Source organism: Pan paniscus, chromosome 5 (assembly GCF_029289425.2).
Source record: "Pan paniscus chromosome 5, NHGRI_mPanPan1-v2.0_pri, whole genome shotgun sequence".
NCBI lineage: Eukaryota > Metazoa > Chordata > Mammalia > Primates > Hominidae > Pan > Pan paniscus.
In genome coordinates, this window is record NC_073254.2 from 27958265 (window position 1) to 27984650 (window position 26386).

Consider the following 26386-nt stretch of genomic DNA (forward strand, 5'->3'; position numbering starts at 1 on the left):
AAGACAGCAGGCACAAACATTTTCAAAACACTCAGCTCTCAGCAAAGTGAAATTCTGCTATGAAGCGACACTGGATGCGCATCCTCTCCATCCACCACTTTCTCAGGGTGGGCCTTAAAAAAATCATTCCGCCAATCAGTGTTTTAAAAAAATCATTCCGCCAATCAGTGTTTTAAAAAAATCATTCCGCCAATCAGTGTTTTAATAAAAACTCTCAGATTGACTAACTTCAAGAAAAAATCGCCGCCCCACACCCTACAGCCAGAAAGGTTTTACCAAACTGGGTTTGACAGAATATACTTGCAGAATATTTAGTTTTAGATCTCTCAGCAGTACAGTAAGAGTCTTTCGTTTCAGATCAGCTGGCCTCCAGCCAAAGCAGCGAAGTCAGAGGAACTTCAGCCCCTAAGCCTTCCTGCTCCCTAAGAGTACCAGCGCTCCTGCCTGGCTCCGGCATAAATGGTTGGCAATAAGTCATTTTTTATTAAAATTTTAACTCTAGGCAGCAATTTTGCTTTAAAAGGTTTTTCTTTGGAGTGCATTTTTATTTTAAAAAATTAAATACTCTTGGATATGTTAGTATTCGGAAGCAGCAGATTTCAACAACTCACACTTTCTCTGAACTTTTTTTCAACAGATATTTCACACACTAGGGAGGGCCTGAATTCTCAGAATTGTACCTCTGTAAGTTCATAGCTGCCCTCGTCTTTTAGGGGGTGGGTGGAAAATCCAACTCACCACTCAGGCTCTTGCAGGTCTGAAGGCTAAACCGGTGTGAAACAAAGGGTCCCCTTTCACTCACTACTCCCAAAGCCGGGAACTATCTAGTGAAGAGTGGCCATGCCATTTACGTGGCACAAGGTGGCCCAGGGGTGATGAGCTGTTCACCTTCACCGGCCATTTCTCTCACTGCTTTAGTGCGTGGCACAGTGCACCCTAACATCCCACATTTAACACCCCATCAAGAAAAATGTGAGTGCAGCAAAATATCCAACAAGTACTTGCTCCTAGGAGCAATTCAAACACATCTTGTTCAATAATGGTTTCATTCCAACTGGCCCAAAGAGAAAAAAGAGTAAGGAATTGTTTAAAGCCTGTTTAGCAAGATGAAGCCTCAGAAGGCAGTTGGCTTGGATTTAAACACGTATTGCATCAACAAAAGCCAAATCTGAGGTGACAACAAAAGGAAGTCACTCTTATTCTAGAAGCAGACCTTGAAAGTAACTAGCTTGGTGCTAATTAGAGACAGGCAGGGCAGGCTTAGTTACGCACTGCTGGTTAACGCACCCACTCACCCTGACTAAACCGCTTTAAAATCAGGGAGCTATTTTCTAACAACCCTTTTGAAATGCTATTCAGAGATGAACTTTACATTTCTATGTAACTGCAAGATGCTGCTCGCCAACACAGCAACACCAGGCATTTCAATTAAATAATTTTATTGGGGGAAAAAAACCACTTTGAGCACCAAAGCAAGAAAAGTGTATTATTCAATCAGTTTCCCAGATCGCATGCCAAGAACACAATGCTCACTGTGGTGCCTGGCAGACGGTCCACAACCAGCGGGTGCGTTCAGCTTGAATGGACGGGGGTCCCACAGTGTTTGTGCCACAAGTCAATGGCCTTGCTCACGATCGCGTCTGAGCTGTCCTGGGGAATCTGTGGGCAAGCAAATCAGTCTTTGTGAAATTTCAGTGTTGACAACTTCAGTGTCTTCCCTCATTCGCTGTGGCATGAAATCCACTTCCATGGGAGTTTGCACTGTTTTTCAGAAAGTGACAGCATAAAAGACTTGCGTCACATGCTGCCTGAGGACATGAAAGGGCTACAGTGTCAGCCTGCCTGGGTTCAAATCCTGCACTGCTCACTAACTGTGCACCCCCGGGCAGGTTACCTAAGCTACCTGGGTTTCAGATCCTCATCTCTAAAATGGGGGAAATGATAGCCTGACTTCACAGAGCTGTTCACAGTAGGACATGAGGTAACCCATGGAAAATACTTAGCACAGGCTTCGCACTGCTAGCCACCTCTGGTTATAATGATGATTATTCATTTATTCAACGCATATTGACTCAGTACTTTATTATAATTTACCAGGCCATTTTTCAAATGTTAATACTATTTTAAAAATGAATAGATTTTGGATTCTGTGAAAATCATTCAGGCATAAGTCTCTTTAATCCTACTTCTTGCCTGGTAAAGGGTATTCCAAGATACATAGCGAGGGAAAAGTTAATTTCATTACCATTGCCTTTTTCAGCAATATACTAGGTTAATACTGTATATTAATAAACCCAACTGGGACTACACCAGAGACAGTAACAGAAATGAAATGGCTTACAAAATCCTCCAAAATACAGAACCCCTTTTGAACTGACAAAAATTTCTCATTGTAAAATGACAGATCCCACCTATTCCTTTTCCTGACATGCCTGCTGATAGTCACATGGAGGATGAGACTCTGGTTCTAAGTGGACACATTCACGAGATGGTCTCAGACCATCATTTCCCAAAGACAGGATGCAAACTAACCCTCAGGCCAACTTTAGGCCAAACTTTTTCAGGGAAAAATGTTTCTTATAATGTAAAAATATACTGTATGATTTCTCTGAAATAATCTAATGTAACAGGAAAATCTCACTTGCTAAAGTGACTTCATTTCTAGATTCAAAATCAAATCAAATTATTATTTCTCTTAAATAATTTCCCTAAAATAATCATTATTATAATTATTCTCTGAAACATTCTAAGGTATTATTTCTCTAAAATAATGTAATTATTTCTCTGAAATAATCTAATGTAACAGGAAAATCTGACTTGCTAAGGTAACTTCATTTCCAGATTCAAAATCAAATCAAAGCACACTTACGTTTTCCAGAAACTTTGTTATCTTCTCTGCACTGTTCAGTGCCATAACTTTTATTTTAAAGGTTAATAAAATTTCGACAGCTACAAAAACTAGGATCTTACAGGATCCACTCACAACTTTATCCCAAACCCTACAAAAATAAGGAGATATAATCAAATTATATGAGTTTCAGAATTATGTTTAGCCTAGACATCTCAAATTACAAAATAAAATCAAATTGCTCCAATTTTATGTAAAAGCTTCAAAGAACAACTTTTATGAAATAATCACCAAAACAACAACAAAATACAGAAGCCATTTGAAATCTATTCTAGACACAATCAGCACTAGAAGGAAAAAGGAAAGTTTACTAAAAATTACTGCTCCACTAGGAATCTACCAAAATCATATTCCCTCATGTTGTGAACCTGACATTTTTGAGGAAGAAAAAGAAAATCCTAAACTAATGGTTTATATTCTGCTAATATGCCATAATGCTAATATAATTATAGCCTACTAAGGGACAACAAAAGATGTATATGAAATGGGATAAATTCAATTTCATTGCCAGTGATTCTGGGGACAGACTCCTTAAACTTCTCCAAGGGCGTAAGGAGCCAGTTACTGATCTATAACCACTCTAAAATAATAATTCTGATCATTCCTGTAACTCCTAAAAGTTGGTATTCTACTTCATACACTTAGTTACATATTATCTTATAATGTTCTCTGTGTATTGCACTGTTCAATGCCATAACTTATTTTAAGAGTTACTATTCTACTACATCACAAAGTCTTAATGGGTGGCACCTGGACTCCGAAATACCCAGACATGTCTGAAACTGACTGGAAGAACTTAGTCAAATCTTTGACTGCTTTCAGCTTCTTTAAAGATATCATGATGAAACTAATACTAAGATTTCTACTAGAGGAAGATTTGTCACATTTCTGGAAAAAAGGGGCTGACGCTTATATAAACTCATGGAGACCATTTGAGGCGTGACTGCTTCACAGCATCTAACGCACTGAGGGCCCTTAATTTTTCTAATTGTATATTCAAGAATAAGCAGAATCATGTGCTGTTACGGTAGCTGCTGGAGGATTGAGCTTCAAATTACTGTATTGTTCTAAAGCAAATTTATAATCTGAGGGATGGCCACATGAAAGGCCAGAACTCTGCTCTAACGCCAAGCCTTCAATATGTCTTCGAAAGACCTACTTGCCTCTGTAAACTGGATTCAGGCAAACATCCCGCAAAGCACCTCTTGAACCAGAGATCATAAGGAAGTTTGGGCGCCGCGGAACACACCCTCAGATGAGTCAGCAGTCTGCCATCTTCCAGATTCAAGTATTGTTCAAACGCTTTTGGCTAAAGATTAAGCGAGAACAGAGATTATTCATTTTCTGTGTCATAACATCATCTGATATTATAGTCTCTGATGAAAAAAAAGTACATGCTGAATTCAAGGAAGTATTAGAAAACAAAACTTCAGAATTATCCAAGTCACTTGTGACACAGCAGTTTCCTAGGTCAGCCCTAACTAAAGTAACAAACCATCCAGGACTGAGGAGTTTCCCAGGACACAGGGCTCTTTCAGTGCTAAAACTGAGGCAGTCCCAGGCAAAATGGAATGGTTGGTCACCCTAATGCTAACTTCACTAGCCAGATTCAACAGCCTAAGGCAAAAGTCCAAAGCAAAATTCAATTGTTCTGAGGAGCTAAGGAAGGCCCATTATATTACTGGCTGGTCTAGAGCAGCAGATTATATACTAAGGAAAAAAGGGGGAAAGAGGAAAGGTAAAACCAAAGAAATAGAGTGGGATTAGAGTGGGGAGAGGGCATTAGGAAGAGTAAGACAAAAAGTGATGGTGATGAGAAGGGGCTGACCAGTCACTGACCATACATACACTGCCCTGGATTGAGCACCACTGTGCACCAGTGCCAAGCAGGCTCACACAACAGGGATGTCCAGAGGGTGAACTCTGTATTCAACATAAATGTGCACAAGAATTTCTTAGAATTCAAGGGATAACTCAGAGGGAACAAAGCACCTGGATTCCACTTGGTAGCCTCTCTCTCATGAGGTCAGGTGGCGGCCAACACTAGAAGACTGGAGAGCTAATAAAGCCAGCTCCCCAAACCTGGCCAAATCCATCTTGCATTGGCTGCTATATTTAGGCTGGCTGCTATATTTAGGGTCCACTGGCTGAGAATGGGCTCTAAGAGTCAAATCCTAAAGTCCACACTCACTATCTGCAGGAGTACAACCAGGGCCCGCATCACTTAAGCAAATGTAAATGTTTATTTTACTCAATATCTATACCTCTCTGCTTCTGTTAAAGAGGAGATTCATCACCTTTACAATGTCCACTATAGTCAGAGACTGTGCTACACACAATGAATGGAGTGAAAGGTAAGAGAAAATCCCTGCCTTCAAGGAGCTTACGGCTTGAGACATACTAGTAAAGAGGTAACTACAATACACTGTAACGCTGTGATGCTATGATGGGAACAAGCACAAGATGTTGGGTACATCCAGGAGAAAAATCCTAACCTGGGCTGTAGGAGGCAGAAGCAGTTTCTCAGGAGAGGTGACATTTGAGCTGACCTCTGAAGAATAGACAGGAGTTAGCCAGGCAAAGAGGGGCCCACATCATAATATCTGGTCCAGCTTTCCCCTTTCTGTTTCAGGATATCTCTTCTTCCTGTTTATCCAACCTCCCTATACTGCTCAACGGTTCCTAGAATTTCTCAATAACACTGCAGACAACTTCCCAAACAAGGAAATTTGGTTGGTTTTGCAAAGGGGATATATGCACTTTTTTCCTATTGACTTGGTTGAAAACACACACACAGAGTTATATATTATGTCTCAGAGCAAAGAAAATTTCATCCAAAAGTCAGTACAAATAATAAACAAGATGGAGATGTGTGAACATTTTAAAACTATGTATTGTCTTTTTCCTTTATCAGACAATAAGCTCACGGGGGGAAGCTACTGTATCTGTTTTGTTCACTGATGGTTCTTCAGTACCTAGCACATCACTTGGCATGGTAAGCACTCAATATATAACTGTTGAGTGAGCAACTCAATACTGTGAATTAATATAAAGTTTTAAATACATCAATCAATATCTTAGTAATCGCTCAATATACATCTTTTTGCCAATATCTAATTAATTTTTTAACCTTTTTCCTGGTTTATTATAGCCTATTATAAGAAATCTTGAAACTCTATTAAAGAATAAAGAGGACATAGACAGCAAGTATAATCACACTCCCAGTGATAACTACTGGTAATACTTAGGTTATAGAGCATCTATCCTGCATACATACACACTTCTCTTTCTTTTATTAGTTGAACTCATACTGAATGCACGATTTAGTATTTTGCTGTTCGCACTCAAATTGTGGACATTTTCCCAGGTTAATGAATAATCTTAAAAGGCTAATATCCCTACCTAAAGAGAGCTTTTTAAAATGGAGAAGGAAAAAAGCCAAGAACTCTATAGGGAAAAAAAATGCACCTGCTTCTTACCCATATAAAAACATGCTCAACCTTGCTTACAACAAAATAAATGCAATATAAAATTACACTGAAGTATCACTGCCTACCTATCAGAGTGGCAAAAATTCAAGACTAATGACATACCATGTTGGCAAGGCTGTAGGGATACAATCTACTGGTTGTGAGCATGCAAAAGACTATGAGCTCTATGAAGGGGAATTTGGCAATATTTAGCTAAGTAATTTATGCATTTACCCTTTGATCCAGCCAATCTATTTTCAGGGAATCCAACTCAAATATACTAGCAAACACATGAGAAGCTGCATGCACAAGTCTATTTACCTGTAACACTGTGTATAACAAACAGCAAAAGGCTGAAAACATCCCAAATAGCCAACAATAAAGACAGGTTGAATAAACTATATTCACAATAGAACAGTATGAATATACTAACCTGAGAATATTTTGTAGGCTGGGCGTGGTGGCTCACGCCTGTAATCCCAGCACTTTGGAAGGCTCAGGTGGGTGGATCACTTGAGGTCAGGAGTTCGAGACCAGCCTGGCCAACATGGTGAAACCCCATCTCTACTAAAAATACAAAAATTAGCTGGGCGTGGTGGCATGTGCCGGTGATCCCAGCTACTTGGGAGGCTGAGGCAGGAGAATCACTTGAACCTGGGAGGCAGAGGTTGCAGTGAGCTGAGATTGCACCACTGCACTTCAGCCTGGGTGACAGAGCGAGACTCCGTCTCAAAAAAAAAAAAAAAAAAAGAATATTGTGTAAGAATATATACACAGGACAGTAGTATGAAACCATGACAGGGAATAAGGAGTATCTCTGTATACTAATATGGCATGATCTCCAGCACATAGCAAGTAAAAAGAGCAAGATGGGAAGAATGTGTACTGTATGCTACTGCTTCATCTAAGAAAGAAGGTGAATTCAAATACATATGTGTATATATATTTTTTAATGGAAGGAGCTAATATTTATATTGCCTGACCTTTTTCATACTTAGCAAATGATAGATAACATAGATGTGATTTATTATAGATAGATGTGATTTATTATAACCATAATTATGTTTTACTCCTAAACATTTTGGTTATTTTCAATATTTCTATGACCCCCATAGTCTTACTTCATGAGGACAATAAACTATACATCATCAACAGAAGGCAAAACGTGACAAAAATATGTACTTAATCACTCTGAGAGGAATTTATATTAAACTTAGCAAGAAGCTGCTAATAGTGCTTACAAAAAAAACCTCTTTAACAGAGCTTTAAAAAACTGTGTCAATAGCAATAAAACAAAGATCACTTACTTTACTGATTAACACAATTAAGTTTGAGATGGCTTAAGAAAAACCTTCCATGCCATACAATTGAAGTTGGCCTCTATTCTCCTTGACTATGAGAGACCTTGTCAAAAAGCCGAATTCAATTTGAAAAGCTTGTAAGGAGAGAGGCTATGATGCAATCCTAGGAATCAGGATAGTATGGCAGAATAGACATATCACCACTCGGGGCATCGTTATCTTCTTTTGAGCCCATCACTGTCCATCATACACACATTTCCATAGAACTAAGCAGCAACCTAAACTGTGTGTTATAAGATAGACTAAAGATGGTTTCACTAGAGAGCAAAGTTTAAGCAAATCACTTGATGCCGAAATCAAACAGCAAGCAACACAAGGAAGTTTAAGTTTTGTATACATTCTGGATGACTTTTTTGAGAACTTCATAACTACTTAAAACTACTTGCTAGGCACTGTAATGCATACACAAAAAGAAGCCCCATTTTTAAAGATGAGGAAACGAAGGTTTAAGGGACATGAAGTGTCTTGCTGGTTCTAAAATTCATTTCTGAAAAGAAAAAGGCAAGCTCAAGAATAGCCAAGACATTTTTGAAAAAGAGCAACAATAAGAGACTTTCCTTATCAGCTATCAAAATACGCTAGAAAGTTGCATTAAATAAATCATGTGATTTGGCCCAGGAATAGACAAATACCTCAATGGAATAAAAAGGAGTCCAGAAAGAGATATAGATATAAATATAAATATAAATATATATAAAAATGTATTTATATATATATACACACACACATATATGGAAATCCAGTATATGATAAAGGTGGCATTTCAAATCTGTGGAAAAAGGATGAACTGACAAATACACCGTGTAAGTGCTGTTCTACTGCTTACTAACTGAGACCTTGGTCTTACTTAACTTCTCTGTGCTTCAGTATCCTCATCTGTAAAAACAAAGATAATATGCTTGAATGAAGTGCTCACTAACAATGTAAATTTAGCACTGCCTGACATGAAGTACATTCTCAGTAATACACCAACCAGACGGGGGGAAGAGGAACAGGAGGAGGAGTGATGTGTTGGTAGAAGTAGAGGTGTTGCAGGTAAGCGTAAGAGTGAAATCCAGTATGTGTCTGATGCCAACCAAAGATAAATCCCTGACAAAGAGCTAAATTTAAAATGTTTAAGCATTTTTAAAAGTTATGAGAAAACAGGCCGGGCGTGGTGGCTCACACCTATAATCTCAGCACTTTGGGAGGCCGAGTGGGGGCAGATCACCTGAGGTCAGGAGTTCGACACCAGCCTGGCCAAAATGGCGCAATCCCGTCTCTACTAAAAATACAAAAATTAGCCAGGCATGGTGCCACACTCGTGCCTGTAGTCCCAGCTACTCAGGAGGCTGAGGCAGAAGAATCCCTTGAACCCAAGAGGCAGAGGTTGCAGTGAGCTGAGATTGCACCACTGCACTCCAGCCTGGGTGACAGAGCAAGACTCCACCTCAGAAAAAAAAAAAAAAGTTAGGAGAAAACAAAAAAAATATATTTTTTTAATCTTGGGGTTGGAAAGGGCTAATTAACCAGTAAGACACCAAAAAGCAAAAAAAAAAAGAAATGCTGGCAAATCTCATTGTATCAAAACCTAAAATTTTGTACAACAAACAGAAACTATTTTCAACAAACGTAAGGGATAAGGATAAAATATCCAGGGTACAGTCAACCCTCATATCCATGGACTCAACCAACCATGGGCCAAAAATATTCAGGAAATAAAAAATGGATAGTTGTGTCTGTATTGAACAGACACAGATTTTTTTGTCATTATTCCCTAAATAATACAGTATAACAACTATTTACATAGCATTTACATTGTATTATGTATTATAAGTAATCTAAAGTATACAGGAAGAGATGTGTAGGTTATATGCAAATACTATTTGCAAGTCCCATTTTATGTAAGGGACTTGAACACCCATGAATTTTACTGTCTCAGTGAGTCCTAGAATTAATCCCCTACAGATCCAAGAGTGACTATATACCAATAACTCTTTTTTTTTTTTTTTTTTTGAGACGGAGTCTCGCTCTGTCCCCCAGGCTGGAGTGCAGTGGCGCGATCTCGGCTCACTGCAAGCTCCGCCTCCCGGGTTCACGCCATTCTCCTGCCTCAGCCTCCCGAGTAGCTGGGACTACAGGCGCCCGCTACCACGCCCGGCTAATTTTTTGTATTTTTAGTAGAGACGGGGTTTCACCGTGTTAGCCAGGATGGTCTCGATCTCCTGACCTCGTGATCCGCCCGCCTCGGCCTCCCAAAGTGCTGGGATTACAGGCGTGAGCCACCGCGCCCGGCCCCAATAACTCTTACAAAGAAAAAAAGTCAACAAAACAATAGCCATATGCAAACATACTCAACTTCACTAGAAACTGAGGATAGGTAAATTAAAATGAGATGCCATTTCACTATCAGATGGATAAAAATGTAAGACATTGATACTATCAAGTATTGGCAATGGGGTGGAAAATGGGAAATCTCATCATCTGTTTGGTAGGAGCATAAATTGATATGGCCTTTGGATGAGCAGCCAGGCAGTTCAAATTTTAAATATGTCAAAAATAAATGAATAGATTTTAAATATGTCTCCCCTCCGCTTGAGCATCTGCTCGTAGGTACCAAGCCTAGAGAGATACGCATACACACAGGGAGCGTGGACAAGGGCACGCTTACTCTCAGTATGGATCTCTTAGGTTTAAATAGAGCAAATTCGTAACAGGAAATGCTAGGAGTAAATATTTTTTAAAAGGTGGTTCTAAATGAGTGCCTTTCAACCCTTAACTACACTTCAGAATTGCCTGGAGCTTTTAAGAAATTAGAATTCCAGGGCCCTACCTTCAGAGACTCAGATTTCACTTGTCTAGGTGGAGGAAAGGTGATGGTAATTTTTAAAAGCTCCCAGGTGGTACTAACAGGAAGTCAGGACTGAAAACTAGTGATTTGTCTAAACTGCCTTGTAAAGTTCTCCAAGGCAGTAAGTTAAAAAACAAAAATAGAACCATAGGGCCACATGTACAGTATAATACTACTTAATGTGATTAATCCCAGCACTTTGGGAGGCCGAGGGGGCGGATCACAAGGTCAGATTGAGAGCATCCTGGCTAACACGGTGAAACCCCATCTCTACTAAAAATACAAAAAATTAGCTGGGCGTGGTGGCAGGTGCCTGTAGTCCCAGCTACTCAGGAGGCTGGGATGAACCCGGGAGGTGGAGCTTGCAGTGAGCCGAGATCGCGCCACTGCACTCCCGCCTTGGCGACCAAGCGAGACTCCATCTCAAAAAAAAGAAAAAAAAAAAAAAGAAAAGAAAAATCATATCATAGATGCATGCACATAAGAGAATCTTGAATAATACACACCAAGCTAATGACAAATGTTTACTTCTTAGAAGGGGAAGTGGGGAATTGCAGGGATGGGGGGTGGTTAGTCCAGGTCTAGGGAAACATGGATTCATCTGAATTGCTGAATTTCTTCTGAGAATGCATTCACCATTTATGTTATGAAAAATAAAGGATGAATTTTTAAAGAATAGCATAAACTATCAAAATGCTACTGACTTACTCGAATATTAAATAAGAAAAGCTAATTAGATCATGGTATGATATAACTGAGACCTCCTGATTTGATTAGGCAACTGACATATTTACTTAAGCTCCATTTCCAGGCTGAAATTATTTTTATTGAAATCAACAAAGTGGATCAAATTTCAAAATCTTAAAAATCAAATTTTACTTAGTTGAAATATATAAAAACTGCTCTTTTAAGTGTTCTCAGAAGCTGAAGGGTCTTGCACATTGCCTTATTAACAATTAACTGCAGTGATCCTCAATGCTCATCCAACCATCATCAGTGCCCCGCATCTCATCTTGCACCCTGTACCACGGTTACCACTTTCAGTAGAATTTTAAAAGGAAATAACCCAATGATTTAAGAAAAAAAGGTTTATTTTTATAAATGAGATAAATAAGGGGAAAAAACTAGAAAAAAAGAAAATGGCAAAGGAAGACTAGCTTGTGCAATGCAGCAAGTACCATTCAGTTCTCTGCCTTCCCAACCCAGGCTATGACAGAAACAGCTTGCTGCCTGCCACACTCCCATGTGCCCCTCCTATGTCACTCACAGAGCCCCTGTTTTAGTAGGAGATCACACGGCTTTTTTTAAAAAAAGAACACCTTTCGCAGCCTCTACTGCAGACAGGGCAGCCAAGTGACACAGTCCTGGTCACTAACATATAGTTGACCCCTGAACAACATGGGTTTGAATTGCAAAGGTCCCCTTAAACATGGATTTTCTTCCACCTCTGCCAACCCCTGAGACAGCAAGACCATCCTTCCCTCCCTCCTCCTGCTCAGCCTACTCAACGTGAAGACAATGAGAATAAAGACCTTGTGATGATCCACTTCCACTTCATAAATAGAAAACATATTTAATTTTCCTTATGATTTTCTTAACATTTTCTTTTCTCTAGCTTACCTCATTACAGGAATATACTGAATACACATATAACAAAATATGTGGCTGGGTGTGGTGGCTCATGCCTGTAAATCCCAGCACTTTGGGAGGCCAAGGTGGGCGGATAACTTGAGGTCAGGAGTTCAAGACCGGCCTGACCAACACGATGCAACCCCGTCTCTACTAAAAAAGATACAAAAATTAGCCAGGTGTGGTGGCAGGCACCTGTAATCCCACTTACTTGGGAGGCTAAAGCAGGAGAATCATTTGAACCCAGGAGGCAGAGGTTGCAGTGAGCCGAGACCATGCCATTGCACTCCAGGCTGGGCGACAGCATGAGACTCCATCTCAAAAAAACAAAAATGGAAACAAAGTATGTGTACAAAATATGTGTTAAACAACCATCTATGTTATCAGTAAGGCTTCCAGTCAACAGTAGGTTATTAGTAGTTAGGTTTTGGGGGAGTCAAAAGTTATATGCAGAGTATCAACTATGCTGGGGTTGGGTCAGTTCTCCTAAACCTACACTACTCAAAGGTCAGCTGTACATGCAGAGGGAAAGCCTAATGGGCCACAGTTGTGGCTGGCTTGTCCCTCTTATTCCTTTGTGTTTACCTTTGCCTTCCCTTTCCTTCTGCCTAGAACACAGACGTCATGGCCGCTGGTCCAAGAGCAACCTTGTGAGCACGAGAGGAAAGATCATTCCTATGACTACTGGAGCAGAATGGCAGCAGTCTGCAACCCTCTCCATACTGTGGTTCTGCAGCGCCAGCTCTGCACTGCCTGGATTCTTAGCTTCTGGTATTTGGGCTTCCCATTATATGCAGCCAAATGAAAACCTTAACTTATACAGAGGGATTACTCTAGACCAGCGGATTCTAGACCAGAATAAGGAATACTATAGAGCAGGACTGGCCACCTCTGGCCTGCAGCAGAGCAAATCCAGCCAGGAACATTATTTTATGCGTTGCCTAAGGTTGCTTTTGTGCAACAACAGCAGAGTTGAGTGGTTACAATAGAGACCATCTGGCCCACCAAGCTGGAAATATTTAGATTATACGGACTTTTACAGAAAACACTTGCTGAGTTCTACTATAAAGGGTTATTCAGAATTGCAGCAGCCCCAGGAGGTAAGAGCACTCCCTGAAGACCCCCACTACCATTGTTCACTCTCCAATAGCCAAAAAAGAAAAAGCCCTCACCAACTGGGGCAAGGAATCCCGGTACTTGGTATTTAATTGGTTCACAAAGCGTCGGGTGATCCAGTAACAGTCGACACTATCTTCCACCATTTCCTCCATGGCTTTAGCTATGGCAAGAAACACTTCATCTTCTGGCTCCTGAAAGATTAATAATAAATCTCAAGAGGAAGGCAGTGAAAGAGAGGAATACATATTTCTTTAATAAAAAATGAAACCTTGTTCCCTAAATTTTGAAAAGGCTACATTAATAAATCAAAGTAGGGTCAAAAAGCACAGAGTCCATCCCTGAAGAGGGGAGCAAGGGGCAGAAAAAGAAGAGTAACTACAGGGTCAGTGCTGCTTATGAATGACCAGGTTTCAGGCTGAGTGTACAGAGACTCCCCAGCTTCTAACATTAAGCCCCTCACAGAGTCAACATAAATCATAAGCAAGTCACTGACTCTCTCCACCCAAAAATATTCTCAGTACTAGGTGAGAATGTCTTTGAAAAGGGTGTAATAAACAGCACCATCAGTAACTGGAGACATTTTCCAGCACAGTAATTTGCAAATATTGAAGAGCTCCAAAAAGACTAATAAAGCATTTGCTTTATTTCAAAGCATTCATGCATACCTTCAGAATTTTGTTCTATCTTAAGCAGTACAAAAGTTAAAATGTTCCTAGAATCAGAATTTTAGGAATCAAAAGAATGGCATTTCTCAAACCTTGTGTCAATACTCAGAATGCGAAAGTAAACTCTCAGGTAAATTTCAACAGAGAAATCTCAGAAAAACCGGGACCTTATTTGAAAACCTCTTCTGCTTTCAAACACCATATCATATACAAAAAGCTTTACATTTTCATCTAGGATTTAACAGCTGAAGGATTTTAATGTTAAAAAGAAACTAAGAAGTATCACAGTTCCCCTTAAAAAGTACCGACTTAAATCAAAATTGTTATTTTAATGTATTATTTCATTCTAAGCCCTTCTTTCAACTTGTTAATATTCTATAAAATGTCAAGAAAAACAGAATTTAAATCATAGGGAATAAGCTTTCTCTAAGCATTTTATTAATGTGTCAGAGGAGAATGGAAAATAAGTAGGAAGAAAAGGGAAAGGAAAATCTCCTTTCTTGGACTCCCGTGCAGTTCTGTGCACTGTGCTTGGCACCCCGAAAGGTGGCATATCACTGACTGCTCCTGACCACTGACAGGTCAAGGGAAGAGGACCCATGTCGTCCTTCCTGGCCCTGTGATGAGCACTGCTGCACCCTCTTATTAATGGATTAAAAAATGAGGCAGAGTGGGCGCTAAGTAGGTGCTACGGTTCAAATATCTGTCCCCTCCGAAACTTATGTTGAAATTTAATCCCCATTGTGGCAGTATTGAGAAGTGGGGCCTTTAAGAGGTGACTGGATCATGAGGGCTCTGCCCTCATCAGTGGGTCAATTCATAGATTAATGGGTTATCACAGGAACGGGACTGGTGGCTTCCTAAGAAGAGGAAGAGAGTCCTGGGTGAGCACGTTGGCACGTTCAGCCCCCTCGCCATGTGATAGCCTGTGCCACCTCAGGACCCTGCAGAGAGTCATCAGCAAGAAGGCCCTCACCAGATGTAGCCCCTGAATCCTGGACTTCCCAGCTTCTAGAATTGTAAGAAATAAATTCCTTTTTAAAATAAATTATCCCATTTCAGGTATTCTGTTATAAGCAATCAAAAACAGACTAATACAATGAGGATCATGACTGGGAGATGTGGGATGGCAGAGTCCAAAACACACACTCAGAAGCACATCTGCCTGAGGCTGCAGTAAAGGTGTCTCAGCTTGGAACACAGACAAGCTGAGTAGTGATGAGGGGGAACCTATACCCTGTCATCTCAATTCCTTGAACTAACAGATTATCTAATTTAATTTGATATATAATTTAAGAACTTGTGTAGTACTATCAACTTCACTTTGCCAATAAGTGAAATTTAAAGACGATTGCTTAAATTATTCCAATTATTTTTTAGGGACCTTCTCTCTCTTGATAAACGTAATAAATACAAATGATCTTTATTAGCTCTAAGGTTTGTCCATGGATACCCCATCATTAACTTAAAAAAAAATAAGATCTGCAATAAAAATAAATTTTGTAAAATAGGAGTGTTCCAGCAAATCCATTTGAACAATTCACTGTTTTAGTCAAACAAATAACACTTTAATTTCATACTGATATAAATAAAGAAGGAGAAGGGAAAACTCTTCCTTAGAGAAGAATGCCAACTAATACATGCAGAAAGAATGAGGGAGTTAGATCACCATTTGGCAATCAGCATAGTAAAAATTGGTTCAGGCAAGAATCATTAGTGGATGGCTATTTACAAGTCTCAAAGTACTTCTCCACAGTTATTTATTAATTACAAAGAGGAAAATAGTAACCTTACAGTGGAGAAACTCCACAGACACCATCTTACCCAAGTGATCAAAGTTAGCAGCAACAGTAATGAGTCCCATACTTCTGTGATATTCCTGCCAATAATGCGTGACCAGAGTTTAATCATGGAGAAACATGAGACAGACCCAAATTGAGAAATGCTCTACTGGCCAGGGCTCTTCAAAAGTGTCAAGGTCATGAAAGACAAAGACTGAAGAACTGTTCCAGGCACAGTGGCTCACGCCTGTAATCACAGCACTTTGGGAGGCCAAGGCAGGTGAATCACCTGAGGTCGGGAGTTCAAAACCAGCCTGACCAACATGGAGAAATCCCATCTCTACTAAAAATACAAAAATTAGCCGGGCGTGGTGGTGCGCACCTGTAATCCCAGCTACTCTGGAGGCTGAGGCACAAGAATTGCTTGAACCCAGGAGGCAGAAGTTGCGTTGGGCGAAGATCGCACCACTGCACTCCAGCCTGGTCAAAAAGAGGAAAACTCTGTCTCAAAAAAAAGAAAAAAAAAAAAAAAAAACTCTTTCAGATTAAAGACTAAGACGTGGCAGCTAAATGTAATGTGTGATCTGGAACTGGATCTTGGATCAGAAGAAGAGCATCAGTGGGACATCAGCAAAATCCCAGTGAGGCCTATAGAGGAGCTCTCAGTATTGTGATTCTCTGGTTTTGATCATTACATTACGGTTGTATGAGATGTAACATTTGAGGACACTGGGTGAAGGTATTTCAGAACACTGCACTATTTTTGCAACTTTTTTCTACATCCAACATTATTTAAAAAGTTAAAAAATAAAAATTTTTTAGAAATCGTCAAATGAGAATACTCATGAGCAAAAGTTTAATAAGGAATAGGATGTTTACACAGCAGTTTTAAAGTGTCTCCCCACAAAGAGAAATAGTAATTACAAAGGGAAAAGTAAAAACTTTCCAGCGGAAAACTCCAGCAGGCAGCACCCTCGCCAAGTGATCCAAGTTAACACTACCTCTTATGGGGCAAATCCACACTATGTGCCTCCTGATAAGAGACACTGAGAAGGACACAGCATCACCTACTTGGTATCCCTGCCAAAAATGAATAACCTGAATCTAATCAGGAGGAAACACCAGACAAACCTAAAGGGAGGGGCTTTCTTCAAAGCATCTGATTATGCCCTTCAAAAATGTCAAAGGCATGACAGATGAAAAAAGACAGAACTGTCCCAAGTCAAAGGAGACTAAAGCAATATGATAACCCAATGCAATGCCTAAACCAGGATCCAATCCTCACCCAGAACTTTGACTGTTTGATTATTTGTGAAGGCATTATTGGTGAAATTCAAATGGAGTTGGTAGACTACGTTAATATTGTATCAATGTTAATGTCTTAGTTTTGAGGACTGTACTATGGCTATCTACAGGGGTGTCCTGTCTTTAGGAAGTGTACACTGAAGGAATCTGAGGTAATAGGGAATCCTGTCTGCATCTTACTCTCAAATGATTTCGGAAAAAAAAAATGTGTTTAAAAAAATACGTTTTAAAACGACAAAGCAAAACAGATGCACACAAAGCAAAACAGATGCACACAAAGCAAAACAGATGCTTAAAGCTACTTAGCACCTACAATTCTTTATTTTTTAACTTTTTAAATAATGTTGGATGTAGAAAAAAGTTGCATAATGTTAACAACTGGAGAATCTGGGTAAAGGGTATATGCAAATTCTTGGTAGTATTCTTGCAACTTTTCTGGAAGTTTGAAATTACTTCAAAATAAAACGTATTTTAAAAAAACAAAAAGTAAAAAGGTTGGGTCAGAATGTGCATGGCCATGAATGCCAAGTAAAGATGTGTCACTTTTATTCTAATAACAACAGGGAGCCACCAAAAGTTTTTAAGGCAAAACATGATGTAATCAAAGGCTGGCAAGATGGGATGGTCTAGAGTTGAGCTTAGTGTTAGACAAAAGTGACCACTAACCAGTGGAAAAGAGGGACTTCGAGGTAACTTCCCAGACTCCAGCTGATACATGCGGAGATAGACTTCAGCCTGAGGTGTGGCATCACTAACAAAGCGAACGACTTTCAGGGCATGAAGGACATCCAAGTACTGCTCCTTACGATACATCATCACCTTGGCATGGGACTCGTGGTGTGGAGGCAAGATTCCTAGAGAGAATAGGAAAAACGAAAAAAGGACAAAATACTGAGCCATCACTCCAAATCCCTCATCTATGAAAGAGGATGCCGTGAGAAGCGACCCACACGATTAGGCTAGAATTCAAGCAGACATTCAAGTACCATGTAGAACCTCTTTTAGAAATTCTCACTATAAAACAATCTTAAATGTGAAATATTATCAATGTTTGAGTGCTGATGCATCACTGATATGAGAGAGAAATGAAACAACACTGGCAAAGCCCTTGAATAAGTATGCCACATACATTCAAGATTAGCAACCACATCAATCGTAACAATGGTTTAACTTAATTTATGGCAGCCTCAGGCTGCCTTTAGCTCCTAGAGGTCTCACCCTAGTCTTTGTAATTGGCCCCTACATCTCAGAACCACCAACAGCCCATTGAATTCTTCTCTTCCCCAACAGTTAAAACTTGCTCACTAAGTATCCTATCCTCCAGGTCACAAAAGTCCTTAATCTTCATTGGTGAGGTCACCTTACAGGACATTTCTATGACATATTAAGCTCCTTAACCCATTTAAACATGGTGTCATATCTTTTTTACAAACAAATGGCTCTGAGAAAACACAGTGGAAAGACCACTAGACAGGCCAGCCATCCTGGGTTCTAGCCTCGGACTGGATAATACTAGGACTCTGAAATGTGTCTTTCTGGGCACTTGTTTTCCCCACCTGTCAGAGGCAGGAAATGGGATAAGCATTTCACCAAATGCTTCTCCACTGAATGCTAACCCCAAGAGAAAAAAAATGCCGTCATCAAACAGATTTGGGAAATGGTGACAATGAATTTTCATGGCACTAAGTTTTGCCATAAAGAAAAACATTTTAGGTCAGGTATGGTGGCTAACGCCTATAATCCCAGCACTTTGAGAGGCCAAGGCAGGCAGATCACTTGAACCCAGAAGTTCAAGACCAGCCTGGGCAACTGGGTGAAGGTATTTGGGAAACCCTCTCTCTACAAAAAATTAGCCAGGTCCAGTGGCACATGCCTGTAGTCCCAGCTACCCGGGAGGCTGAAGTGGGAGGCTGAGGTGGGAGGATCACCTGAGCCTAGGAAGTCAAGGCCATAGTGAGCTGTGATCGTACCACCGCACGCCAGCCTGGAAAACAGAGTAAGACCCTGTCCCAAAGAAAAAAAAAAGAAAAAACAAAACAAAAAAAACCATTTTATTTACTCAAGCCTCATTAAACTTAATGAGGCTCTACAGAAGCACAGACTCTGGAGCAAAGTTCCTGGGTTTAAATTCCAGCTCTACAATTAACTGGCTGGGTGATGACCTTTAGCAATTACTTTATCTCCCTATGTCTTAGCTTCCCCATCTGAAAAATGGGAATAACAATACCTAATATCATACAGTTGTTGAGATGAATAAACAAATCAACACACACAAAGCATTCAGAAGAGTACTCAGCAAACACTAAGCTGTATAAGTGTTAGCTAGTACATTTGACTATGAATCCCTCTTTGGTGCAAAATGCCACAGGTTTAGTATTCTAAAGAACACCCCAGAAAACAAAAACAATAGTAGCTAACATGATACCAGTTAATGTTAGAAGAAAAACTTGCTTAAATGTTCTTTTCCCTGAAAGAAATCTTTACTCATGCTATGAGACTGTGTGCCAGGCTTCCAGAAAAGCCAAGGGAACACACTAAAGTGTCTCCTACATCTCGGCTAATACAGATTAAACAGCTGTGACCAAACCCTCATCACCCTGCTAGAGGCAGCACGTTAACCCTTAAACCTGTTTTCTAAGAGCTAGTCCTAAAATGTCTCTTTTTGATATTTAACTAAAATAGTATCAGGAAGTAGGCATTTGAAGTAAAGATCCCTAAGTAATCAAAACTCTGTGCTGGGAAGAGTCAGGCTGTGTCCTACACAGCGCGACAGCTCTAAACTTCCAGTGCCTTGTCCTCAAAAAATAACTATGACATGATAAAGAAAGGTGGGCCGAGTGCGGTGTCTCACGCCTGTAATCCTAGCACTTTGGGAGGCTGAGGCAGGTGGACTGCCTGAGCTCAGGAGTTTGCGACCAGCCTGGGCAACACAGTGAAACCCCATCTCTACTAAAATACAAAAAATTAGCCGGGCGTGGGGGTGCACGCCTGTAGTCCCAGCTACTCGGGAGACTGAGGCAGGAGAATCGCCTGAACCCGGGAGGCAGAGGTTGCAGTGCTGAGATCGCGCCACTGCACTCCAGCCTGGGTGATAGAGCAAAACTCCGTCTCAAAATAAAAAAATTAAAAAAAAAGAAAGAAAGGTTAAGAAGAGTAGAAGTGAGGAATAAGCCAGATAGGCTGTAGCACTCAAGAAGTGAGGGAAAGCACAACTGCACAACTCCCATTAATCCACTGCAGTTATTAATAGACACACAGCACCTCCCATAAATCGACACTGTTGACAATACCACTTAAAATGTACCCCAGAAGGCACGGAGAACAGTAACATTTAAAGAAAAGTGCTCTGGGAAAAACTAAAATAGTTGTCACCGCTTCTCCAGATTGTAACTGCACGTTGACCTACCAGACATAAAAGTGCACGGAGACTGCCAGGATGAACAAGAAACAAGTCATTCTGCAGGCCTTCCTAGTACCGCTTATATTCCCTCGCTGCCTCCATATTACATAACCAGACAGGGCTGCAGGCTTCTCAAGCCCTGAAAAGATACTACATTTTGGAAAGAAAATGAGGTCCACAATCTATCTTACCTTCAAATGAGTTCCACAAACTAAGCTCAAATCCTAGCTCTGCCACTTACAGGCTATAATGCCTTAGGCAAGTTATTTAGCCTGAGAGAGTCTTTTCCCCATCTGCAAAATTAGGATACCAATACCTGCCTCACAGCGATTCTAGGATTACTCTGTATAATCTATGTAAACTACTCAGCCTACTGACAGGCATACAGGGATGCCCAATAAGGAGCAATCACAGTTTATATTCTTCAGGGAATTTAGTACTCGCCACTATCTTACAGTGAACAAACTGTAAGTTGTTTTTTTTTTGGTTTTTTTTTTTTGGGAGACGGAGTCTCGCTCTGTCGCCCAGGCTGGAGTGCAGTGGTGCCATCTTGTCTCACTGCAACCTCTGCCTCCCGGGTTCAAGCGATTCTCCTGCCTCAGCCTCCCGGGTAGCTGGGAGTACAGGCGCATGCCACCATGCCCAGCTGATTTTTTGTATTTTTAGTAGAGAGGGGGTTTCACCCTTGTTGGCCAGGATGGTCTCAATCTCCTGACCGCGTGATCTGCCCGCCTTGGCCCCCCAAAGTGCTGGGAACACAGGTGTGCGCCACCGCGCCCAGCCAAAAATACTTTTTTTAAGAAAGAAAAGGAGGATGGTAATGGATAGGAATTATATGCTCCAGCAGGCTCAGCAATGATAGGGGAAAGAAAATCTTGGGCTCAAAAGGGATGCTGCCAGTTACTCATGGCACTTAATTCACGTTTTCTTCCATAGAAACTAAGTAAGATCAGTTTTCCTTCTCATTCAGCCACTCGCACCACTGGAATTTAGTCATTCACACTTCTAGGGAGTAGTAAGTCTCCAATTCCTCTTTGACAGATTAGGAAGTTATACCTCTATAGCTGAGAATCACAAAATCTTACAAATTTAGAGCTAAAAACTAGGAGTAATTTAGCTCAAAAGCCTCAGTTTATAGACGCAAAAAATGAGTCCCAGAGGGGTCGCCTTCCTCCAGGTTACCCAGCTGATAGCAAAGCCTAAACCAATTCCCATTTCTCCTAGTCCAATGCTCTTCCCAGATCATGTCTCAGGAACATATGCTATTTTCTCTTCTATAGTATCATTAATAGAACAGAAAATAATGAGTGGTAATTGAACCTCCTGGGGAAGATCCAATATTCAGTAAAAGGCCTAAACAAATTCTCCTTTTTCTGACTGATAAGATAGCAAATGATCCCTTTATTCAATATTTTTTAAGATAAATCTTCCAACTCCTGGGTCTCATACCTAGAAGTACCTTCCATACCAATGCACGGTACATGGACGGGAGAGGGAACCTCTGACTAAAAGTACAAAGTTTCTCAGTATCTAGAGGAAGAAGAAAACAATTGTTAGAAGCTTTTCATGCTGATCACAGTATGTCAAGGCACATTTCATTTTTTAAAACTCAAAGAATAGTTAAGACATTTCTTCAGGGGAAGTCTACCATATGGTCTGTAAGTTTAGGAGAGGCAATACTAGTCTGATTTCTAGCCCAAGACTTCTGCCAACTAAGTTATTTAAAAACAATTTGCGGCCAGGCACGGTGGCTCATGCCTGTAATCCCAGCACTTTGGGAGGCTGAGGCAGGCAAATCACTAGAGGTCAGGAGTTTGGGACCAGCCTGGCCAACATGGCGAAACACCATCTCTACTAAAAATACAAAAATTGGCTGGGTATGGTGGCACACACCTGTAATCCCAGCTAGTCAAGAGGCTGAGACAGAAGGATCGCCTGAACCCAGGAGGCAGAGGTTGCAGTGAGCCAAGATCGTGCCACTGCACTGCAGCCTGGGCAAGAGTGAGACTCTGTGTTAAAAATAATAATAAAAATAAAAACAATTTGCATTTTACAGCATTGGAGATGCATTTTGCATATATTACTACATTCCCTATAACAGTGGTAGTTATTAATCACAGGGTTTATTTAATTCACACTGCAAGCCTGTTAGGTAGTTCTTGTTCTAAAAATGCAGAAACTGAAGTTCAAAGCAGTTAAATGACTTGATCAAACTAACATAGCTATTAAGTGGTACAGTCTGCCTTTAAATCCCTACATTTTCCAATAAATTACAGTGACTTCCCTGACCCTCAATTCCTCTACTTATCAAAGGAGAATACCAGACATACTAAAGCAAAGACCGCACAATTGAAGATCAAAGATAAGGTGAGAAATGTTTCAGAAACTTTAAAAGTACTCTATGCAAATAAAGTATTATCTTTAACTACGGTTCAGTTTATTTTACTTTAGTCAACAACAGACCTTATTCAGACTGGCTTAAACTAAAATGTCAATATACAATGCACTCTTAGTATTTCCATAAAAGAAAATCATGGGCTGGGCACGGTGACTCCTGCCTGTAATCCCAGCACTTTGGGAGGCCGAGGTGGGTGGATCACTTGAGGTCAGGAATTTGAGACCAGCCTGGCCAACATGGTGAAATCCTGTCTCTACTAAAAATACAAAAAATAGCCAGGCATGGTGGTGCATGCCTGTAATTCCAGCTACTTGGGAGGCTGAGGCAGGAGAATCACTTGAACCCAGGAAGTGTAGGTTGCAGTGAGCCGAGATCACACCACTGCACTACAGCCTGGGCAAGAGAGTCAGACTTGGTCTCAAAAAAAAAAAAAAAAAGAGAGAATCATGACCAGCGTTATCGCAAATTTACCCAGAAGCAAATTTACCTAGAAAATACATGAAAACATATGGGTTCAATAAAAGAAAAAAATACTACTGACTTTCTTAAGAAACCTTTCAAAAACTTCTGACGCTCAGTGAAATATAAATTTGAAAAATCTTTTCTCAAAATACACCATTCTGCTTCACCACATCACTAAAAAATACAGCAAGTAACCAATGCTTCTGGATGTCTTTTAAGAAAATATTTACTTCAGAACATGTGGAGTGATTGAGAACCAATGAGATTAATTTTTAAAAGTACTCACCCAGACGGTCATCTTTTAGGAGAATTTCTAATGATTTCTTTTCTTCAACTCCACGAAACCCCACTTTCTCATAATATACTGAACGAAAGTTTCTCTGAGAGTCCTCAGTCATATTTCATTCTTGGAGGAGACACAGAAAGACAGAAAGAGACAGAGAGACGAAGGGGAAAAGTGAGTCTAGAAACAAAGAGTCAAGAATTAGAATAATTTTCAATGATGTTCTCCACCTTTTCAATATGATGTACCCTTGCATAGGACCCAATATTAAATTTTTCCTTTAACTCAGTTCTGCAACTATCTCACCTATGCATCTTGGCTAAAAACCAAGATATAAGTTAAAAGTTCTCTGAGCTGGTAAAATAGATGGCACAAGGTTTATGCACTAGGTTTCCCACTATACCTATGAGTGCCTAGCACAATAGAACATTCTGTAGCTATTATAAATGCACAAAGAAAAAAAATAAGTGAAATGGAAGCCAGGCAAGATACGTCAAGCAAATTATACTCAAACAGTATACACTATGATTTCATTTTTTCTTTTTTACAAATTTCATGTATTTTAAAACTTAACACTCTATTCCAAAATGTTAGCAATGGTTATCTTTAGATAGTAGGATTCTAGATGATTTTAATTTCCTTTCTTTTGCTTAGCTACGTTTTTTTAAATGGGCATTTTGTAAAATGAAAAATTAAGTTATATAAAAGTAAAAAGCCACGAGTTCCTCACTTATCTTTCTTTTAAACACAATTCTATTAAGTGTAGCTATCGAAATTCAAAACCCACAACAAATAAATCGCATTAAATTATAACTAGAAGAGGGTAAAGAATGTAGCCAATTGACAGTGATCCCAAAGTCAGAGTTGAAGACGGAAAAACGATTTAAAATCTACCGCAAGAACTCAAAAAGTTCAGTGGTCTCAAGTTCCTTCACAGTAACCTTCATAATACTGGCGGTAATTCATCCAAAAACAGACCAAGTTAGATTTGGCGTTTCAAGAACACAAAAGATCTGATGCATTTCCCAAAAACCACTGCACTGCCTCACCCAAATGCTTCCAGCGTCTGTGCTCAAAAGAGTAAATCTTTAGGTTTAAAAATCCTGCGACGTCCCCAGTGAGCAGGGGAGGGCTTCCTTCCTTATTGAAAAGATATCCTCTGAACCGATTCAGTCACAGGAAAGATTAGGATTCGTTTAGAAAATGAAATGCTAAAGGGCTCTGAGCTTTCGGGAGCAGATGTCTTAAAAATAAAAAAGTCAGCAGCATCAAACGCGTAATGAGTGTGGGGATTTATTTTTTTAAAGCATCCAAACAGCTGCATGACGATTTGGTCGGTCCCTGTTGTCTAAGGACACCCATTCTTAGATTGCACTACAATGACAAAGGCGTCCTCTAGGAGGAAATGCTGCAAATAATATCTCCTGCCCATGCGCGTCCAACCTGATGGGAAAAGTAAAAACACCCTGGTCCAAGACCCCAGGTCCCATTCTCTCTATGATGGATGCTTCACCTCTAGTAGTGCAAACACACCCGGGTTGAGACTAAGTGGTCCGGGAGAAGCAGAGGAAGCCGTGCCCTGTGCGCTGACCGACCGCCGGGCAGGCGGGCACCGTTGGGGCCCAGGGCCAGGAGGGACGAGTCCTGCAGGAAGGAGGGAGGCGGCGGGGCACCTGGGACACCCGCGCGCGCCCCGACGGCCCGGGAGACAAAACTCAGCGCCGCTGCCGCCGCCGCCGGACGTGACATCAACTCCAGGACGCGGGGCGGGCGCCGGGCGGGCGCCGGGCGGGCGCATGCGCAGAGGGCGCGGGCAGGAAGCTCCACCCTCACTCCGGGAAGCTCTGGCTTCGTTTGTGAAACCCGACGGGATGAAGGGCTAGGCTCGCCTCCAGAGTAGTGTAGTTTCTCCCGCCATGGGCACCCGGCCCCTTGCTACCCCGCAAAATCTCGCGACCATTTACTCCGGCCATCCGAAGGCGCGTGCCTGGGTTGCACTCCCGTGTCCGGCCCTCGAGGTTCTTGCCTAGGGAAGACCCGAGCCCTGGGGCCGTTCTTAAGCTGCCTGCGTGCAGGACCCGGGTTTTGCTTTTGCTAATTTCCTCCCCACCCCAGGTGTGTGGGAATAAATGAAGACCATCCGAATGAGAAGAAAAAAGGCAGGCAGAGGAGTGCAAGTCTGATTTAGAGCAGGCAGGCTCCCTGGGTTGGTTATTGTAGGTAACTGACTGGTTTTCTGGGCAGGTTGCTGCAGGTTGTGGATTGGAGGTCTATTTTTATATTAGATTTGGCCATTGTCTTAGTATATTCAGCCTCTCAGGTAAAACACTATAACATAGGAGAAAAATGAACTTGTTTTTTTTTTAAAAAAAGATGTGCTAAATGCAAGCTCCTAATTTGTTATTAGTAGGTCTAACAGAACAGAGTTACTCTTTAAAGTAGCTACTAACGCTTACAAATGCTTTCTATTTCTGTGCTTGCCTCCTTGGTCCTCGGGCTGGCTGAGCAGCAGTGCCCAAGTAGGTTTTTAAACCGCCAGGGTTTGAGAGAAATCCCCAATGATGGGTATCGTCCCTTTGAAAGTTCAAATCTCTACCAAATAAGCCACACGGATGCCAAGCTTTGAAGGAAACTTAGGACTATCAACAGTGCAGAAGTCCAGTTATAGTGCAGACAAATGTGTGTATAATGGCTAGACAGAACTTAAAAATGAAGAAACGTGTGGTAGTTGAACTCAAACACTGATGCCCCTCCCCACCCCCTTACCACCACCAT

General features: G+C 40.8%; 1 protein-coding gene across 11 annotated transcripts; it reads right to left on the minus strand.

Moving 5' to 3' along the window:
• Nucleotides 1–1422: 1422 nt before the first annotated feature.
• TBC1D7 (TBC1 domain family member 7) lies at nt 1423–25421 on the minus strand. Of its 11 annotated transcripts, none has more exons than XM_008976749.3 (8): nt 25145–25421; nt 23615–23791; nt 21918–21998; nt 17735–17922; nt 13371–13508; nt 4072–4217; nt 2870–2999; nt 1423–1659 (listed from the first exon to the last, which is right to left on the minus strand). In XM_008976749.3, the coding sequence occupies exons 2-8, from the start codon at nt 23724–23726 to the stop codon at nt 1573–1575; spliced, it is 882 nt and encodes a 293-aa protein (XP_008974997.1). In that variant the 5' UTR covers nt 23727–23791; nt 25145–25421; the 3' UTR covers nt 1423–1572. The 11 variants fall into 11 exon arrangements, with proteins under 11 accessions (XP_008974997.1, XP_003823200.1, XP_003823202.1 ...); XM_003823152.5 differs by having other exon boundaries at nt 23615–23734; nt 25145–25389; XM_003823154.4 differs by having other exon boundaries at nt 23615–23734; nt 25125–25381.
• Nucleotides 25422–26386: the final 965 nt, after the last annotated feature.

Excerpts from the sequence above, each read along its gene's own strand:
- TBC1D7 (XM_008976749.3), bottom strand. The coding sequence starts at position 23,726 with ATGACTGAGGACTCTCAGAGAAACTTTCGTTCAGTATATTATGAGAAA. Across the intron at positions 17,923-21,917 it reads GGTATGGAAGGTACTTCTAG|GAATCTTGCCTCCACACCAC; the intron begins GTATGAGACCCA and ends TATTCTCTCTAG. Across the intron at positions 4,218-13,370 it reads GGGATTCCTTGCCCCAGTTG|CCAAAAGCGTTTGAACAATA; the intron begins GTGAGGGCTTTT and ends CTTAATCTTTAG.